The 22,324-nt window shown below is 33.4% G+C and overlaps 1 protein-coding gene across 13 annotated transcripts in view; it reads right to left on the bottom strand.

Moving 5' to 3' along the window:
- Positions 1-22,324, bottom strand: part of PCDH15 (protocadherin related 15) — a 704,528-nt gene that overhangs the window by 191,085 nt on the left and 491,119 nt on the right. For all 13 annotated transcript variants that reach the window (XM_054572779.1, XM_054572777.1, XM_054572778.1 and 10 more), the window contains 2 exons: positions 2,857-3,162; positions 325-549 (listed from right to left, as the gene is read on the bottom strand). In XM_054572779.1, the coding sequence (XP_054428754.1) occupies positions 325-549; positions 2,857-3,162 (531 nt within the window). The remainder of the gene's footprint in view (positions 1-324; positions 550-2,856; positions 3,163-22,324) is intronic.

Here is a 22,324-nt window from a genome sequence, read left to right as displayed (position 1 = left end):
TATAGTCTGGAGAAATTAGGATTTGTTTGAAATCACAGAGCCGATGGTAGCCTTAGTGTTTGAATTAATTTCTAGTGTTTCCTTCATATTTACCTTTTATACTTAAACAATATCATTATTTCTCCAGTCTTCATAAATATTTCACATTTAAAAATCTGTGTTCTGGGTCTGGTACCACTGTGTTATTATAAATTGTTGCACTACATACTATAGTTTTAGTATACAAAAATAAAACAAAACAAAACAACAACAACAACAAAAAACCCCAGAGGGTACATGTAGAGAGTTCAAAGTAGGCAACCAGAAGTCATCTGTATTCCTTACCTTTACTATCACTGTGACAGTAGCAATACCAGGTGGCATTGTCCCATAAATATCAAAGGCCTCCACTAGAAAAGTGATACTTGCTTCTTGGTCTGGAAATGACTCATAGTCTAAACTCCTTAAAAGGGAGAGTTCTCCTGTAAATGGATGTAGTGCAAAAAGGTGTTTCACTTCTGGGCTTCTTATCCGATAAGACACATTTGCTCCAAGGTCAACATCTGTGGCCTGTAACAAGTTAAGCAAAAGAACAGTTATATCAGTGACATTACCATACTAGAAGAATGAAAGACTGAAGAAAGTCATGTGTCAGTGCTTAGGGCAGCATAAACTTAATGATGACTGAAAGTCATGTTTCAGAGAAAATCACTCCTTTTTAGGTAATTTACAAGAGAGAGTGAAGAGAGAGAAATAGAAACATGATATTTTGTTCAGTTGATCTCATTGCTAAATTTATTTTATCTGATAAATTACTAAGTAAAAAAAATCATCACAGTAAAGAAATGTATATGGCCATAAATGGTTATTATTTCCTGCAGAGAAAACTTGCAAAGGAATATTTTAAATAAAAATAAATTTATTTAGTGATTTCCATAAATACAACAGATTATTAAATCACTATAAGAAAACTGAAAAAATATAAATAATAATTTCATCTCACAAGTATCCTATAATAACAATTGTAGAGATCACTCTATTATAGCTCCCTTCATTTACCTAATATTTATTGAGTAGTTATTTTTTCGAGGAGCTACGGAGATGAACAAGATAAATTAAGACACAGTTTCTGCCCTTTTGGTTACTGTCTCAAAGAAATAAGACACAAATACCCAAATCAAGGGGAAAAAAAACTGATATATCATTTAAAGATGTTCAGGTTTGGAACTGCCCTCTTTCAGCTGAAATGATAGGTTTTTAAGCAGGTTTTGTAGGATGACTATTTCATTCAGTAGCACAGGCAGGCTAAGGCCACATTGGGAGAGGAAATGGGATGGAACAAGAATGGCATTGGGAAGATGAGGGCTTGTTAGATTGTGCATGCACTCATGCAGTATCTCCTATGTGCATGTCTAGTCTTGGGTCCCTTTAATCAGATATCGACATCACAGTGAGAAAGCAAATGCTAAAGGAAAGATTCTAATATTCTCCTGCCTAAAAGCCTTCCTGTTTTCCATTCCATTTTGGATCACCTCCATTTTCCTTAACATAGTGAAAAGGACCAGCATATTTGCCAGACTTTTAGCCCCTCATTCTCTCCTTTCCTCCAGGATTTTGAGCAGGTTCTTTTCACTGTCTTAAACAGTCTTTCTCTTTGCCTAAATAACTTTTACTCTTCAGGTCACAATTCAGAAAGCAACTTTCTCTAGGAAACATTCTCTGATCTAATGATTAGGTTAAGAGCCCGACCTGTGATCGCTTAGGCCCCTCCCACTGAGGACCTCTAGTTTAGTAACCGGTTTACTTGTCTGTTTGTTACACCAGACCGAAAACTCCAAAAGCAGAAAATCTGTCTTTTTCATGTTTGAATACCAAAAGTCTAGCATAGGAGTTGGCATAAAATAAATATTGAAAAAATGTGTTTGTTGATGAATGAATAAATGAGTAGAATAATAAATAAAGAAATAATAGCCCTCTCCCTGACCAGTTTATGTCCCTTTTTTCAGATGTATTAATGTTTATAGCCTAAATATTCAATGAGTTTAATTATGAAAGAAATATAAAAGCTTTTTAAATCCATGCTAACAAAATTTGCATTGTGGATTGCAGGTCAAGGAATGACCATAAAAAAAAAATTTTTCCCCCAATATACCTCATATATCACATGAGTCAGAATTAAAGGGGTAGTTGCTTCAAATGCAGATTTATGAGCCATCTTAACCTCCTGAATCAGAATATCAAGTTTCTGGTAATAGCGCAGTTAAGAAATGAAAGAAGAGGCTTGGATATGGAGACACTATTGAAAACAAAGAGACTTGTAGAAGAATGTCAGTTGTTCATTGAAGGAAAGAAAAAAAAAGCAAAACAAAATAATGGGTATAACAATATCTCCCTTTTGTAAAATATAGGAAAACTTTTTACATATGTATATATACATATAGGTATATATGCATTTACACATATATCTTTGATACTTACTTGAGCACAAAGATAAATGTGACAGAATAAAAATAAAAATATTAATATTTTGGAGGTAAAGGTGGGAATTATTGACTTTTTATAGACTATTGTATTATCCATTGTTATAATAACTATGTAGCAGTAGTTTTCTTAATTGAAAAAACTGTTTAGATGTGTTAGTTCTTACAAATGCAACTTTCCCCCCTTTAATTTTTGGTATATCCTTAAAAGTAGAGTTGTTCGATATTTAAAAAATGCAGTTTTGAGAGATACTTACATTAAAATTTACTCATCGCTTATCTGCAATTAAAATTTAACCAAGTGTGTTATTTTTTTGATTTACTAAATCTGTCAACCCTCTCCTAATAGCTAATCTCATTATGTGTAATTCATGAAATTAATGCTTCTTCCACACACCTCTACTTGAAGGAACGAGGTCCCAGCTGGAAGATTCTCTTCAACGACAACCGTATATGTTGAATTGGTGAACACGGGACTATTATCATCAATGTCCAAAACCTTGATGGCCAGCTTTAATGTAGAATGACGAGGGTGTACTGCTCCATCAGTTGCCACAACAACAAGTTCATAGAAGTCCCTGACTTCCCTGTTAAGCTTCACTGTTGTGTAAATACTTCCATTGGATGTGATTCGAAAAAGATTATTGAAGTTACCCAAACTGTAGTACACTTGGCCATTTATTCCAGCATCGGGATCAGTTGCCTAAATGACATTAAAAACAAAGAAATTCACATAGTACATTTTGTTAAGCTTTTTTTTCCCATTACATTTTGTTATATTTTCCTGTTGAAAGAGAACATTTAATGAATCATGGCATGTTTCTTACTGAATATTCTTTTTCCCTAGGGAGAATGTTAAAAAGATAATGACAATGTAATGCAAAAGCCTAGAACATGAAAAGAAATATAGCATAGTTTAATTAATATTCTTCATTCAAAATGAGCACAACTTATAAATTGATGTCATTATCAATAACAATATTGAATGCAATCTTATTACAAAAATACTAAATTTTCGTATATTATCATTTCTTTAATAGATTTTGAATTCTAAAATAACTTACTAAATGATGTTCTTAAGATTCTAGAGTTTTTTCTTTTAATTCAAGTACTTTATGTATTTATTTTCATATGTATGTTTAAGAATTTTATATAAATATATATTACTTCATTTAATCCTCACAATGTTCTTATAAATAAATAGAATCGGTCCCATTTTACTAATGAGAAAATGATGAGTTAAGGAATTTAACTATCTTGCTCTGCATTACACAAGAAATCAGCATCTCAGTGACCAATTTTTTTAGTACAATGCCTCATGTGTTAAACTACTTAAAAAATATTTGTGAAATTAACAAACATTTGAATAAATGAATGCAAGGAAGTGAAATTTAAAACTAAATCTGCTCCAAAACCCAAATGAGAATAAAAGCATAGTAACTGTCAAGCACCTACAAAGCACTCTTCTTTAATATTACAATACAATCTGCAAATTATAACTGAGAATCCTTGATATTATAATAATAATATATTAACTTAATTTTTAAAGATATATTCATCACTTCGCATCAAATAAAATGTGGAAATTTTGAGTGGATATTCTTCTCATGGAGTGTTATGACAATCCTACTAAAACTCAATTGTGATATAAATTTGACCTCTATAAAATACTGTGCCTTTTGTGTTAAATAGTTCTATATTATTTTTCATTAGAGGAACTGGAGGAAATCTTAGAAACCATAAAATGTTATATAGCTATGCCTCAAAATGTTGTTAAGGAAAAGAAGGAAAATAAGATACTTGGCTGCATTATCACCCAAGAACACAATAATTACTTAATATGCACAACACTCTCTCCCTCAAAAAACACACACACAAAATGTTACCTTTTTGTCTTAAATCACTGCCTAAGTAACTAGAAAAATATATAATCCAGTAATATAAATGTCTTATTTCATAACACTATCACTCTTGACAATTTTAGTGACTTTTTCTGTCTGGGGGAATTCTTAAGATCACAAAATGTAATCAGTAATTTAAATGATTCTTGCTCAGGTTGTGTTTCTCAGATTTTATTTACTTATCTTTATAGAGAGAGGAAGGGATGGGGAAAGAGATGGAGAGAAACGCTGACTGGCAGCCTGACTGGGCACTGAACCTGCAACTCTGGCATGTACCCTGACAGGGAATTGAACTGGCGGCCTTTCACTGTGTAGGACAGCACTCAACCAACTGAGCCACATCAGTCAGGGCTCCAGTTATGTTTTCGGTCAGCCATACATTGGAAGATTTATTATAATAGAACACTTTAATTTGACTAATGTGTGTGCATGTGTATGTGCGCGTACATGTCGGGGGGTGTTTTATATGTATGGTCTTATATATGTCCAGCTGCTTAACATATCTCCAATAAGACACCTCAAATATATCTGTATTAGTTTTTTTATTACAGCCATAACAATTACTATGAATTTAGCAGGGAACACAAGTTTCTTATTTTATAGTTCTATACATCAGAAGTTAAACATGGGTCTCACCAGGCTAAAATCAAGGCATAGGCAGGGTTTTATTTCTTTCTGGAAGCTATAAAGAAAGATCACTTTCTTTTTGCTCATTCGGTTTGTTAAAAAAATGTAGTTCCTTGAGGCTGTCTGATAGATATCTCCACCTCTCTTTTGGTTCTCATTTGGTTCCCAGTTTCTAGAGACCACTCACATTCCTTGGTTCATGGCACATTCCCTCCATCTTCAAAGCCAACAATGGTGGGCCAAGTACCTCTCAAATTTTTGAATCCTCTTTCTTCTTTCTTGTCATCTCATGCTATGTATGAACCTCAGCTACAAGATGGGAGGTATGTGGTGTAGTAAATAACAAGGTCCAAGATATAATGGCATTTGCAGAAAAAAAATGCCTATTTATCCATCATATGATTCCACCTATGTAAAATATCTCAGGCCTAATCACACTGGTCCCAGCCACCATTCACTGTGGTTTAGGTTGCTAAATTATTTATTTTCTTTCAGTTATTTCTCTTCAGAGATATCTTTTATAAAAGAGAAAGTAATGACACCAGTCCTCTGCAATGAATTCCACCACCTTGGGCAATATTCAAAACTTTAACGTAGCCAAGAGGTCCCACATGAAATGCTGCTTTCACTGTATTCCAGAATATCACAAACCTCTCCAACCTGCTAACTTCTCCAAAAGCCGCTGCCTGTAGGGCTCTGCTATTATTCACCAGGCTAATACCCACTCATCTTTCGAGTGTCAATTTAACATCACTTCTTCAAAGCAGTTTTCTCTGACTCCTGAAGTGGAAATTAAAACCTCCTGTTACACAGGTCAATTACTCTATATACCTGCCTTTTATACCGCAGTTAATAATTTTAATTATGTATTACTATTTATCAGTGTGATTATTTGTTTGACACTCGTCTCCCTTTTTACAATGTATGCCTTGAGTAGTATGGTCTGGAACTTATGTTTTTCTTTTTCCACTGAATGCTCAGTGCCTACTCTAGTGTCTGGCACATAGTAGGCATACATTCAATACTTAAGTGCATAAACATAAAGTATTACAATGAATGTTTGTATTAATACTGCAACAGCATCCTTTATTTTTAAAAGATTTTATTTATTTATTTTTAGACAGAGAAGAAGGGAAGGAGAAAGAGATGGAAACATCGATGTGTGAGAGGAACACTGATTGGTTGATGCTTCTTGCATGCACCTCAACGGAGACTAAACCTGAAACCCAGGCATGTGCCCTGACTGGGAATCGAACCTGTGACCTTTCGCTTTGCAGAACAATGCTCAATCAACTGAGCCATGCTTGTCAGGGCTGCTATAGAATTCTTACAATTATTTTATTTGTTATATATTTATTGTTAGGTTTTACTTTGCTTTATATTTCCCGCTTTATCATTTGATGTGATTTTAATTAAGAACCTCAAAGCAAACACTTTGGAATTATTCGAATTGCATCTGGGACTCTGATCATTTTAACATAACTACTGATTACTGGTCTATGTTGAAAAAATATCATTTTTTAAACTACATGGTGGTATTTTATCATGATCAAAATAAGAGTATGATAACAACATCTGTGTGCTTTTAATATTTTGTGAAATGACAGACAAAGCAGGACTGACTATGCAGGTTAAGATGGTGAATAACCATATTGTACAAAAAGAGATTGCTATATGATAGAAGTGCTGATTAGTTTCAGTGTTTCTAGCATATATATTTTAATGTCATTAACATTGGTGTGTCATTTGTTCTCTCTCTGTCTCAGAAATCTCAAGCTGAAAACAAATGTGAAGTAGAATTGCAGTTTTGAATCTCTTCCCCTATTACACATCAGAGATGAAATTTGCAAACACAGCAGATCATCAACTATAACATGCATAAAATAAACTATAGCTATTGTATAATTCTCCATAACCTTGATGCCATGCACTTTTTTTTCATTCTGCGGTATAAAATAGATAAAACTTAAGTGAATAAGCATTATTATAGAACTAATACTAGGAAAATGTAAGTGTAATAAATACATTGGTAATAGGTGACTTAGGACAGACCTCATGTTTGACTATAACAACTCATGTTTGTAAATTGGTGGACTAGAGGATTTTTAGGAAACTTACTCTAACAAGAAACTGACACACAAAACTTTAATTTTAAAAATGGACCAGCTTATAGTGCTTGCATCATGTTGGTATTTCCCAAACTGCTTCATTAACCATATTTGCCCTTTGAAATTTCCCAATGCCCATTATCTCAGAGAGGTGCTACATTCTAAGATCCTCTTTATTTATGATTGTTAAGTGGGAACTTCCTCTCCCATCCTTCATCTTGCCAAGAGGAAGAACAGTTTAGCAGGACAATGACCTTGTCTATACTGCCTCACTCACAGAAGTGGTGGCTTTGGTAGAAGGAACTAGGTAAACACACTGCCTCATTTAATATTTGATTGTGTATAGGAATGTCATTACTATGTGCTTCTTTAGCTATAAGCACTCTTCCACTATGGGTGAGACCAGCAATATCAGTCTCTCCCATAGGGGAAGAGCTGTGTGGGTGAGTGAAATTGTGAGATGCAGCATTTATATAACCCATCTGGCTCCCATACTAAGCCTTTTAATATCACTGTCACTCATCTGCCAGAATCCTCTATCTCTGAATTGGTTTTGAACCTGAATAACATATAGAATATTAGTTACTGCTGTTTTCAAACCCCAGGGCATTTTCACCACAGTTTCCAAATTAATTTAATCATAAACCCTTTCACTGCTGTTTGTTTGGCAGAATACTTACTAATATTTTGAGGGGCATATTTGTTAAATACTGTTATAATTCAGTAAACAATGCCAGGATCATTTTCACACAGTATTTCCATTTTGTACTTTTTGTTTTCCACTCCAAAGTGACTATCTTATGTTCAAAGAACCAATGGTGTCTACTCTAAACTATGTTGGGGTTCTTAAAAGCGTCTATAGTAAACGAATAAATGGTTAAGAAATTATAATCAGAAGACTATAGGTTTTCAGCAGGGCTATTAAAATGTTGTTTTTAAAAATAACTTAAATTGATAGAAAAAGCAGTAGGGAGAGAACTAGTACTGGGTTTTAGTTATGTCTTTGATAAAGTAACCATAGGTGTGAGTTTTCCTCAAGCTCCATTTCAAGGAATGCTAGTTAATGTCCCTTTTGATGTTACTGTGTTTTTTGAGGGAAAGCAGTGAGAGGACTTGGAGAGAGAATGGGGGATTCTATTCAAATAAAGTTTAGAAATTAGGAGTATAATTTTCTAAATGTTTCATTACTTCAGAACTTCTCAAGTGACATTAATATTTTAATGAATAAGGTGAAGTTCTCAGGGGGGATATTTTATGCACCAGATTTAGAAATATGAAGTTTAGAAATATAGCCTTCTTTCAACACGCTGATCAACCTACAGATGGAAGTCCAAATCCAAACTCCCACGTATGATTTAATTCTAACCTACATATTCAGCATTTCATGCTATTCACTCTCCTTTTCTACATTTCCCTAGGACTCAGCACATACTTTTTTTGACTTTTTTATCAGGGCTTGCTGTGATGATTCCTTGTTTACCTTGGAAATTCTAATCATTCATCCATTCTTCAAATCCCAACCCAAATTTTATCTCTTATTTCTAATGCTAGAAAAAAAAATATTTCTAACAGTTAGAGATCATTTTCTGAATTGTACTCTTGACAAATGTTTCTCTTTATTATTTTTAGTTTACTATAAGTCTTTTAGAATAAGAATATGTCTCATGCCTCTTTATATATTAATTTTTTTCAAACACACAGCTATCTCTATTTTACAGTGGAGTAATTTGTTGAGAGAAAATATCCAAAAAATATTCAAAAGGTGAACTGGAAATAAATGTGAGATGGGGCATCTTAATCAATAGAGTTTCATAATTTTGTTTAAGTCAGCTGAAATGTAATAGCATGCTCAAAGTCAAGTGCGCACGCACACACACACACACACCTACAAACACACATTTTGATCCAATTTACCACAGCTTAATTCACCGAATGCTTAGCTTCCATTTGATACTCATGGAATAAAAATACTGTAATGTTTTGAGTATTTTGCTGGAAAATACTGACAATATTTTAAGGTAACTCAAACACACAACTAGTAGAGACAAATAAACCAGAATGTTTGTAAAATGCAGGGCTATTTCTTTCCTTTTCTATCTCTTAATTGGGAGCATAAATAGGGTCAGGTACGTTGTGGTATGGGCTGGCTAAGCAAGCTAGTTTCATTTCTCTACTATTATAGATGAGTATGTATATGTTAGACAAGATGACCAAACATAAAATCCCTTATTATCAGCAGTACTGTCAAAAAATTTGCATTGAGCCAAGGAGCTCAGTGTGTGATGCTATAATGAAACCATTTATCTTCCTAGAAATCAATTAAAAGTTAATTAAGATTGTTAATAAGAAAAATCACACATCTATTCTTCCCTTGTACTACATCAAAGCAACAAACAGTAATAGCTGCAACTTTATAATCATCTGTCCATGGTTAACACATTTTATAATATACAGCTTACTATGGGGCCTGATTTGCAGCTACTTATTTGTGAATGTATACTGCTGGGAAATTGGCTGATAGTCTGTAGTCAAAGAAAGACCTCACTGGACAAAACTGAATATTTGCTAAAAAAGACTTCTGGAAAATTTTGATCATTAAAATCAAAGTTTAGAATACATTAAAGACGACTAAATAATTACCTAAGAAGGGAACAGATCATGTGTAAGGGCATTTATTGAACAAGATTTAATGAATATTTGTTGAGCACAATTTTATTTTTATTTTTCAATTTCTTCCTATTTTTTTAAAAAAGATTTTATTTATTTATTTTTAGAGAGAGGGGAAGGGAGGGAGAAAGAGAGGGAAAGAAACATCAATGTGTGGTTGTCTCCTGCACGCCCCCCACTGGGGACCTGGCAACCCAGGCATGTGCCCTGACTGGGAATCGAACCAGTGACTCTTTGGTTTGCAGGATGGCGTTCAATCCACTGAGCCACACCAGCCAGGGCTCTTCCTATCTTTTATCTTTTATTTTTATTTTTAACTGGCTTTTATTTATGTAAATTACAGAATACATTCAGAACACTATTTAATAGCATATCATTTTAAAAGGAAGCAGGGAAATACAGTTCTTACACATTATATAAATCCTTTCTTTTTCCTCATTTTTTTCCCACTGGGTCTATAATACACTCTTTCCCATCAATAAAAGTCGAAGTCCATTACTGGGATACCCATCTTGGGGGCTACAAATTCTAGAGAGAAATAAAAGCAGCCTGCATGGTGGAATATATTGGGAAAACACCTCAAATCTGAACTCCTTCCATAGACAAGTCTCTGGGTAGATTACTTGTACCTTTTTAATGATTAATTCCAATTTAAAATATTTTATACTCATAACCGTTCAGATTAATTATTTAGATATAAAATCACCTCGATTTATCCTCAGCAATCAGGTATACACTAAGTACTCTGAGAACAAAAAGAAAATATACCTATTAATAAAGGCATGAACTATCATGTAGCACCAAATTAGCCAGTATGAAGCTGACTGAGAAGGAGCTCCATTCCACTTTTTGCTTGTCTTTACAGCAATTTGAGAGCCTGCTGCATTTTTTTCTCACCTGGAAGTGGTAACCATAAAAGTTGTTGACAGGAAGGTCAGAAGGAGAAGTTGGACAATGCATTCCTAATGGCATTACTAATGGAAATACTTTCTATTTATCTAACTAATTTATTTCTTTAAAGAAGCTTAACTATTTCAAGGACTGTGGCTATCAGTGCAAAAGAAGAGAAGCAATTTAGTGACTCAATATTCTGGTAAGTTTTTCCTCTCTCCAGACAAATACGTCCTATTAATTATTGAACAGTGGCAAGTAGACTTACAGGCTAGGTAGTAACAAGGGCACTTGAGCTTAAATCACTAAAAACATAACCAAACTAAATAGCTTTTTATGAAATTTTGGAACTCTCAATAGTTAATCCCTAGGAATCTAGAAAATCTATATATAAACTATCTGCAGTTTAAAAGTTCAGATCTTTCCCTTACTATTTGCTTCTGGTGAGTCGATCACTCTGTTTCCATCTTTCATCTGTAAAATGATGATAATGAGTATTTATCTCACTATCCCAATAAAGATTGAACACAATTAGCAGCATCCCTGGCCATATTAAATAATCAGTAAAAAAGATACATTTATTGCTATAAAGTGTTCAATATGTACTCAGAAACTTTAGAAAGTTCTATTCTGTCCTAAAATTCTTTAAAAATATTTTTGGTATAACAAATCACCCAATTTTTATTTGGCTTATTTATACATTTGATTTTCCTTAAGATCATATTTAACCTGACATAGTGAATCTATTAGGTTTTATTAACTTTGTTGGTATCAAAATTTTTTGAGAATTTTGGTTTCCACATTTATTATAATAACGAATTCATCTGTGAAAAATAATTAACTAAATCTGTTTGCACAGTGTTCTTCATGTAACAAATAAAAATATAAGAACAATTACATTATCAGAGAATAAATGAAAGAAAGAAAAGATCACTTTACTTATTACAAGTAATAATGATGAAGATTTAAAGCCACCAAAACATAAACTCAGGCAGTATTAGATGCATGATAGAGATATTTCTATCAAAAAGGGCATCTGATGATTAAATAGATATTGCCATACTAATAAATGTTTGCTATGTCTGACCTGAAAAATATCAGGTGTATTATTGAAAAATCAAAAATGTCTTCCATTTGAAAGTAGAGGAGAAGAGTTGATAAACTCCAGTTGCATTTAAAGTAATTTTACCTGGAAACAAATGTGAGTGATCTTGACCTAATTACAGATTGTAAGGCTCTTACAATCATTATACTGAGAGATGAAAATGGTATAAGAGTTATTTCACACTAAACATTTCCTTACTTGTCATAACTACACAAGCCATCCTTCCAAGTAAAAAAAGGATACATTCTACCCAGAGAAATCAGTAAATAGTATCATCCCACAAAAAATGTTTGACAACTGCCTATATTTTCCTCCAAAGCTATGTACTTTTTTTTAATATTTGTAAATTCTTTCCACACTAGAATAGAGCAAACCTCAAGTTAACTGTACTTGACGGCTTAGGTAGTTCTGTGGGATGCCTTCTCTGGCTCTCCCAAGTCAAGACAGCTGTCCATCCACTGAGCCTCCATAACTTGGTTTTTACTTAGGTTTGTAACATAATGCAATTACCTGCTTACCTGCATGTATCCTACACTATACTTCAGAGAACTGGAAAAGAAACATGCATTGCTTGCAGCTGACTAATGCCTATTCTTCAAAAGTGTATAATGAATATTTGCCAAATAAATGTTCAGTTAAAGACTTCCTTTTATGAAGGAGTAGGTGCCATAATGAATGTTTTGTTGAATCAACCAATACCCAAAGCAATTACTCCTAGTTACACAATAAAATATATTTTATCCTAACATTCGAGGCTCCATGTGATCTTGCTCTAACCTATGTATTTTTAAACACTTTATTTATTTGTTTTTAGAGAGAGGGGAAGAGAGGGAGAAAGAGAAGGAGAGAAACATCAGCGCGTGGTCGCCTCTCATGCGCCTCCTATGCGAGGGACCAGACCCACAACCCAGGCATGTGCTCTGACTGGGAACCAAACTGGTGACCCTTTGCTTTGCAGTCTGGTGCTTAATTCGCTGAGCCACACCAGCCAGTGCTTTCTTTATGCACTTATCTATCACAACAAACACTCTGACACAAAGTTTATGTTTTAGTCAAAATAGTTTATTTATTATATCAGTCAGTAAAAAGTCAGTGGTTTACTATCACTGATATTTACTTCTCCCCCCAACAAATGTCTGTTGTGAATTCCCTGAAGCTCTACTCTGCATCAGCTTTACTCCAGGAAGGAGAATGAAAAATCAGCCTCTACTGAAACAGGCTGTTCATGGGACCCAAGCTGCTCCTGTGAGCCATAGCTTTTAATGTTTCTGTTTGGACGTGGAACATGTTACCTACACTCCCATTTCATTGGTCAAAACAAATCTTATATGATCAAGGCTGATGTCTTCGGGTGGTAAGTAGCAGCTTTTCATAGTGTGAGACAGCCAAATATGGAAACAATAAACAGTCTACCACCCTCACTGTCCTCGGAATGCACCATGTTTTTTCCCTCCTTCCTTATAGTCTTTGGCTTTTAAATCCTCTCTAATTTTGCAAAACATCTCTCTCATTTTACTCATCTCCTTTCTGGGAAGCATTTTCTTTCCATCTAACCTCTGGCCCCTCTTGCACTAGGCACAAGCCACTTTCTGTAATTAAATATGTATGTTGTGCAATTAAATATTAGGCCTAACAGTTACAGTTCATCCACTTATTATATAATAGGAGGCTCTGATAAGAAAATTAAAGTACAATGTATGAGAAGTGAGACATTCAGCCAGGGATGAAAGTAAAAAGAATTTATAAAAAAGAGTCATTAAGAAAAATAGAAATAAAATATCTTCCTAGAATTGAGTGATATTTAATTCAAGTGAACTGAGATTGTCAAATTAAAGAAGCCAGTTTAAGTGGTTACAACATAGCCTTGAGTTCTCTTAATTGTAGAATATAAATTAACTCCAAGTGATTAAAGAGTAGCCTGAGGAAGAAGCCATGTAGCCCTGTACTAAATTTGTATGTATCCAATCATCATACAATGATAACAGTAATCAGAGTACAGGACTTTGATGTTTTAGGAAAAAAGTGGTCAGGTTCATATTCACACAACAAACAAAAATATTTTATGATCATTAATGTCTTCATGTAGTTAGGTTAACTTTTTTCTTTCTCAAATATTCCCTATACTATTGGAGGGGAGAAAAAATCTGGGAAAGCTCATTTCATGATTCTCATATTTTTTTCACTATTGCTTTGCATTTAATAATTCTGTACTGTGGGTTTGGTGTGTAGTATACCATTTTGTGTGATGGTGTAAGGACATTTACTGGAATTACATTCTGTTCTCTCACTTTTACTTCTCCAAAGTCTTTTGTCCCATCTTTTTTCTATAGACAAACATGTACTAGATCCTAAATTTAAGAGCATTTTGCTAACCTAACCATTGCTATCTCATGTTGGCCTTATTCTATCATGAAATCTTCCCCCAACTTCCTGACCAGCTTGTTCTGCAGCCCGCGTGTCACCTCTCTTGGCATTTGAGTACACGAAAAGCATCATCCCTATGCTCCTGAGGCTGATTGCACGTTACTTTAGCAAAGGCCTTGTTACTTTTTTTTACTCGCCACATGAAATTAAGACCTGTTATTAAGAGCAGGCTGAGCTGTTCTTTATTTGTACCATGCTTGTTTTTTTTATTGACAAGCCATAGATAATAAATATTTTCTGTAAAAAATGTCATATGAAGCCATTTTCACTATGAATTCACATATCATTCCTACCACAACCACACAATCACATGAAGAAATTAAAAATAGCATTTAGTATTGGAAGTAACACATTTTCTCTTTAGATGAAAATTAAATAAACAATCATACCAACAATGGTTTATTCCTAGATTTTGTTATTATGTTATTGTTTTATTATTTTTTATTTCATTTTATGTCTCTAGAATGCTTTAAAGAAATCTATCGTTCAATTTGAAAATAAGTGTTGTATGCACATCTTCTATGTTTTCTGGAATTAAATATAGTAGCTGTATTTTGCAATAGTCTATTCCATTGTTAACTAAAACCCTTTTCATTATAACCCCCCTAAAGAGGCTTTTTATATTGTTTCTTCCTAATTACACCTACATGAAACTGTATTATCATAGATATATTGTAAATCTATTTCTGTACATTTGTTTGCCTGTACTTTATGCATGAAAACTTTTTTTTTTTTTTGCCTCTCAAGAACCATTTCCTTCCATTTTGGGAGTGATATGCACTTGTTGAAAATGAATGCTTTAGTCAAAAGAAAGGTCTCTGTAACTTCCTAATATACCATAGATAAATACTTTAATTAAAGCATTGTATCTTCAATTACAAATAGTATTCCTTCGATTATTCATTACAATGATATCGCTGCCTAAAGTATTTGCCCACATTACTTTGTTGGGTAACTCTTTTAGGGTATCTCTGGAGTTGCAGTCAATATTCATCATTTTTTAAACAATAAGAAAATAAAAATACTATCACCGTGAACTGCATCTTATGCATCCATCTGCTTGGCTCAGGAATTTTCCTGTTTGTGCTTACCTTGACTGTCAAGTTCTAACACAACGTATTGTTCTCTTTTTATTTTTAAAGTATTTTAGTTTCCTCTGTGCTTATTGAAGATGTCATATTGTGCTTATCAGATCTCTTCATGATATTTGCTACTAATCTCAAATTTCAATTTTACTTTTATCTGGTATTCTTTTGAGTTAGATAAAAACATGCCCATGGATTCCCCTAAAGAGCCAAGGCTGCACATAATGTACTGTCCTTCTAACTGTCACAGAGCTTTCTGTTATGTTTTCTCACAAATGATTTGCTTGTATCAGTGCTAGGAGAAAATGTTAACTGGAAACTTGAAAAATTTTGACAGCCAGGTTGGATACTCTATGAAATTCTCCATAATTGCATTTTCTGGATATTATTCAAGTATTATATTATCAGATGCATACCTAATGTAAAAAAAATGCCTTATACCAATATTCGCTTATGAAAGAAAATATCTCTTTATTCCCAAATACTATGAATAATGCCCTTTACTGGATATTGGTATACATCATTTCCCAAATACAAGCATAAAATTAAAAGGGCTTTCTCCACTTTACATACACTGTTATAATCTTATTATAGTCACTTACCCTGATAACATCACTTGAGTAGGACAGGATACAGATTTTGATCCTTTGGGTTTATTTTATCATCTGTCATTGCTTGAGCTAGTCTTAAATTTAGCAGTTTTTTAAGTTATGCGTCCTTCCCCTAATTTGGGATGTTGCCAGACTGGTTGAGAAGTGTATGTTTTACATTCATTCATTTGCCAACAACGCACTAGATTTTCTAAAGATTACATTGTCAACTGTAGTGTCTAACCTATTTGTTTAAATTAGGAGAATAGAATTAATTGGATGGAATAACTTATCTCTCCTTACTTACCCCTTACCACTGCATTTATGTGCAGGAGAAAGAATTAATATGTACAAAATGTAGAACTTCCCTTTGAATCAAACGTTGGATTCAAATTCTGCTGTGTTCATCCTTTCCAGCTGCCTTCTTTCCATTATGCTGTCAGAGCACATCCTTAGGTGCCACTGATTTTATAAATAGTGTCTATTTTGGAATGATTACCATGCAATGGGCATTGGACAAAGTCTGTCTGTTTCTTTTAACATTAGTGTGAAATGCTACTGCTGCTCACCTTAATATTAGAAATATACATAGATGTTTAAAAGTTACAGATTTTATAAAAGACATTTTGTCGATGCTTAAGGTTTTTGTTGTTGTTGTTAAATAGAAGAAAATAAACTCAAATAGAAACTTTTAAAAGTGGAGGAAAACTTTTGGACATACATTCTCTTACAATTAACATATTCTCAGTAAAAATAACATTTTAATATCGATTGGTCATGCATAAATTTTCCTTCAAAATAATGCAATTTATTCTATGGGATGATGTTGATGGTTAGATCAGTCTAGTCAGTACAATTGAGTAATAAAAGAACTGAAGCCTGACATAAAAAATAGAAAAATAACTAGAAGTTAAAATTAAGTGTACTACCCTAAGAAACTAAGACTCTTTAATCTGTTAGCCAAGTATCCTTGCAGATAGTAAAGAAGAAAGTTATTGATTTAGTTCACACTTAAAGTCTAAAGAATCTAAATGGAGACGGAAGCAAACCAACAAGACAAGTTTGAAGCACTTTGATTTGGTTTGCCCAAAGGAAGCATTTACTCTTACAACTTTCGTAAAGATGATCATTTTTGACAGAAATCTGTTTGTGTTGACTGGGCTGAGTGTGATTCTGAGGAGTTATAAAGCCATTAGAAAAGTCTGTAGGCTCAGCAGAGCTCCTCATAAAAATGTTCCAATAAAAGGAAAAAGACAGTGAAAAAGAGACTGTATTTGCTATATATCCACGTCTTGAATTATGATACCTATAGAGAATACTCCAGTCCTGGGTTTCAGGATCCAATGACCAAGTCCTTCAGAGATATTATAAACTAGTGAGAAAACAAGCCAAACAATTATTGCCTATTTTTATTTATTTATTTTGCAGACTGAAACTAGATTTGAAAAAGAGCCTCTCACCTTTGATTCGTGTATGACTGGAGGAAAACCACTGTATTAGAGCCCTAGTCAGTTGGTTAGAGTGTTGTTCCAATACACCAAGGTTGTGGGTTTGATTTTCAGCCAGGGTACTTACAAGAAGCAATCAATGAATGCATAAATAAGTGGAACAATATATTTATGTCTCATCTCTCTCTCTCTATCTCCCCCTTTTCCTCTGTCTCTCCCTGAAATTAATTTTAAAAAGCATTGCAGTACATATGGGTCTTTGTTTGCAAGTTGCATTTCCTATAAGACAGACAACAAGGTAGAAATTAGTTGCAGGTGGTTTATTGGTGTGTACATTTGGGATCAATGCATGTGGGAAGCAGAAGAAGAAAGCGAGATTAGATTGAGAGAGAAGTTTAACAACTATTCAGAGCCAAAAAGAGCCTTGGCCAACTCTGGAAGGTGACTGGAATTAGAATTGTATGTTAGAGTCATTCTGAATTGGGCCCAAATGGCCAGGCCTTTACACTTGGACATCGGTCAGAATGTGGTTACACTGAGAAGGGTGTGACCTTGGGCAAGACAGTTCTCTGCAGCTGAGGTAATCTCTGCAGCAGCAAACATCTGCAGGATGTCTGCCTGCCTCACTCCCAGAAGCTAGAACAATATGTCCTTCCTTGAAGTGGGATCTGGGTGATACCTCTGTCTCTAGTATAAGCCTATATCTGCACTGCTTTTTCACTAGATTGTAAACTTTTCTAACAGAATATAATGAATCACACACAGACATACACATGTGCATATCTAGAATCATTACAATATCATTCATTGCTTTCAAAATAAATAATCAGTTACTGAGCTACAGTATGGCTTCATAGTTATACAAATCTAGGGTTTGATTGTTTTCACCTAAACGAATAACAACAGTCTGTTTTTACCCCTACACTAAGAGATGTGTCTCAATGTCTCCTAGATGTATTTTTCATCTAAGAGCAAAGGCCTAGATTCAGTAAATTTCACATCTTTTCTATCCTTTAGTTCTTACAAACATGAAGCAAAACAATTATTATTGTCCACATCACAGATAAGAATATTTCATAAGAGCTAAGAAACTTGTTCAGGTTCCTACAGTTTCATAATTAAACAACTTGGATTGGAATTTAGGGAATTACCATTCATCTATTTGGGATCTTTGTTAAGAGAGAGGGGTTGTTATAATTGGTGAGCATTAAGAATTATGTTAACTGTATGAAAAATTGGAGCCCAGAGATCAGCAGTAAGATGACATGAAAACAATTTAGAACTCACTCTAAAATAGTTTACTTATTTTAATTATGCAAATTAAGAACCATATCACAGAAATCCACACTTTGAGATTATTATTACGTAGCAACTCAGAATTTAAATGTATTCTATTAGATAAATAAAAACCTAGGTTACAGGAAATTTCACTGATTCTCCTCACATTATTCCTTGCTTTGCTACAAGTTCATTTAAAGTGATACCAGGGGGAAAAATATTAAAGTCAATGGAAGTCATAGCATGAAACCCTGGGAAATATAATATGCAGTGTACTCAGGCCTATAAATTTTACTTATTGTTTTGAGACTCGGAGGTAATCATTTAAAAATAAATCTATAAACCATTCAACATCTATTCCTGTCTTCTGCATCCTCTTGCTTCTGAAATTGAGGAGAAGCTCCATCAATGGGGGACTCAATTCCCTCTTATGGTCCCAGAGGCCATGTCCCAAGAACGTCTTCCATGTCCATTTACTAAATCTATTTCCATCGGCCTGCAGAACTGCTAAAGAAATTATCATTACAAAAAGAAAAGGAAAAAACAGTCGCATCCTACTATGTCTGTTGTCTTGCATCCCTTCTCATCCCAAACTAGGAGGGATAAAAACATTAATATATGTTATGTCCATTGCTCACACATTCCTCAATGAGTTATTTCTTTAGTTATTTATTATCACACTAAACTAATATTTTTGTTTGTTGTAGGTTTTGCATTTCCTTCTACTAAGCATAGTCTTCACAGGAATTGATTAGTCATTAGTTCTCAGCTTACATAACTGTCCCTCACAGAGGACTCTCCAGGGCCTCTCAACGTATAGGAACATTCTCGCTGTTCACTCTCAGATCTCCCTGTCTTCCCTCGCAGTGCCATGGCAATTTTTACTTCATATCTAATGGAGTGTTTATTTATTTAATGCCTGACACTTTCTGGGCTGGCGAGGTTCATGAGAGCAGACACACTTCTGGTAGTTACAACACTAGTCCAGTGCTCCACACATAACAGACACTTTATAAATCTTCATTCAAGAAATGAAAAATGAATGACAAAAAAGATCATAACCATCTAGCTAAAGCAGAAAATATATTGATGCAATTTATATTAATTATTGTAGAAAAAATCAACAAAATTCCATTATTTTCTCCTTGATAAGTGAAAGAGAATTTAACTCTTCAAAAGTAATCAGAGAAAGATTTTAGTCTACAAGCAGAAGAAATTCTTTGTGTTAATCAAAAAACAATATTCTGATTAACATTCTTGCATAGATTTTTATTTTAAAGTAGTACAGTTAGAAGAATACCAAATTTTTGGCCTGAAAAAAATAATTTTTTAATTCCCAGTTCTTTTACTTATTAGCGGTGTTACAGCTTACTTACTTATATATTGCCACTCATTTATTCTCTCTGATGGAGATACCATGCCAGTGAAATGGAAGAATAACTTAGGTCTTAAAGTGCTTTATGAAAACTTAGATGTTAACAATCACTGTTTGTAATTAAACTGCATATTTTGTAAAAGCAACCCTAATTAAAAGGGGTTAAAATTGTTACATTGCTCTTTATCCTTAATATCAGAACAATAATCATTCATTTTACCAGCATTTATTAACCATGTAATATTTGTCATAAGCAACGCTTGGAGAGAGATATACCAAAGTTTAAGATATGTTTCCCTAATACTTAATAGCTATATACTTGCTATTTAATAGCTCTTAACAATATTGCAATTATTTTTAAAAACCCTAAAATACAAAGAATTATGTCAAGCCCTTGCTATCTTCAGTTACTAAATGTATTCTATGAATAAAATTGGATGTTGAGTGCAGGTGCAAATGAAGTGCTACATACCAATTAGACAAAAGTATGTATATGTGTGTACATGTACCTAGTGACTGATATTTCTTTAGTAGCTTCTAATTCAAAAGCTGCTTTTATGTACATTATCCCTTTTAATCATCACATCAAAAACTATAGGAAAGTTATTATGGTCACCTTTGTTTTACTATTGAAAAAACAGATGTTATAGAAACTTAATAAATAGACTAATTTGTACAACTAGTAAATAGTGAACTGTAACTTCAGTCCAGATTTTTTTTAGCATAAAACTGTTGTTTTTCCTGCCACATCAACTTTCCACCCCCTCACTTTTTCTCTTGCTTTGTTTATTATAGTAACACATACTAATCGACATGATAATATACTAAGAAATGTACAATACCACCCGATGCATGCCTTAAATTTTACCCCTCATGCTAATCTGCTCAGATTACTTAAAAGTAACTTTATTGAAAACTGATATAAACATAAAAAAATACAAACTTTCCTTAACAAAGATAATGAACTTTAGTCTCAGATACAAAGGAATATTAGTTTTCATTTGTCTCAAAAGAATGCTACTGTATCTTAAACAAACCAAAATAATACTATCTTTTCTTTCCTAATTGATTTTATGTAAGTAGATACTTTATAAATGCATGGACTGTCAGGATATATTACAAGGTTCAGAGAGATGATGGAAAACATGACCCTTAGACTAATATTCCCATTTCAAATCTGAATTATGAATTCTAAATAAAATTTTCTATAATCCACATACAGCCTACACATTTGTCCACTTATAATGGCAGCCTTCATAAAAACTGCGTACAAATATATAAAGATTTGGATGTAATTACTTGCTCTAAAACTTCAGCAACATTCTGTTGTCGCAGGTAACTTTTAACTAAGCCTTTCGGGGTTTTATACAAATCAAAACAGGCAAGGAATCTATTTAAAGGAGGCTTGAAGTAGAGGTACACACATAATACTAAATATTGTTTTAAGTCCGAAGGCCTAAGTTTGTGTATGTCAAAAGGAAGAATAAACACTGAAAGGATAAAGACACAGAAAAATCCTTTTTGCCTTTCAGGAAAGTGTGTTAAAAGTAAAGAACATGTCTCAATGGAGCATTTTTCTAAAACATATATGTGTAGACACAGAACCAATTTTTTAAATCAAATAATACCAAATTAACAAATATAAATAAAATATATATTTAAATAACCATTTCAAGCTGACAGTTAAATTAGCTTACACATTTCTATGATCCTATTGTATTTCATACCTGCCAACCTTGGCACTCCTCACATTGCCTTTTATATAAGTATTTGCATTTATACATCTGTTAGCTAATGGAAATTCTAAAAAATGCAGAGAATGTACCTGATTCACATCCATGCTTCATTGTGGAACTGAGTATCCATCTCAGTAAATGGTAACTAAATTTGTGAGCAGTTTTATTTTTCCCACTCTTAGAAGTAACACATCAAAGCAAAAAAATAGCTATGTCCAAATTTGATTTGACATAATCATATATGATTTCATCCATTCATTTATTCACACATATTTGTTAACAGATTTGTGCTAGATAGCATCTTACAGACTGGAGATGTAAACTAGGGCAAGAGCAAAAGGCTCTTTGATCTAATTTCATTTGAACTATAGGAAAAACTAGATATTAAACAATAATTGTCTTTGAAAAATCACAAGAGTAATAATCTCCAGTAATAAAGTAAAGATGCATTGCACAATTAACAGCATATAGTCAGGTTTCAAACCAGCCCTCCTGGAAATTGCATTCTAATGGGGAAGATAAATGTTAAAAAAAATCATACAAATAAACAATTTTGAATTTTAAGAAGTATTATGAAAAAAAGTATGGTAAAGTATGAGAGCATATAAATAGAGACACTTAATATAATCT

The sequence above is a fragment of the Pteronotus mesoamericanus genome, unplaced genomic scaffold, assembly GCF_021234165.1.
Source record: "Pteronotus mesoamericanus isolate MK-2021 breed Mesoamerican mustached bat unplaced genomic scaffold, CSHL_Meso_final contig_24, whole genome shotgun sequence".
NCBI lineage: Eukaryota > Metazoa > Chordata > Mammalia > Chiroptera > Mormoopidae > Pteronotus > Pteronotus mesoamericanus.
Note: the sequence above shows the minus strand (reverse complement) of the source record. Positions and strands in the feature narration are given on the sequence as shown.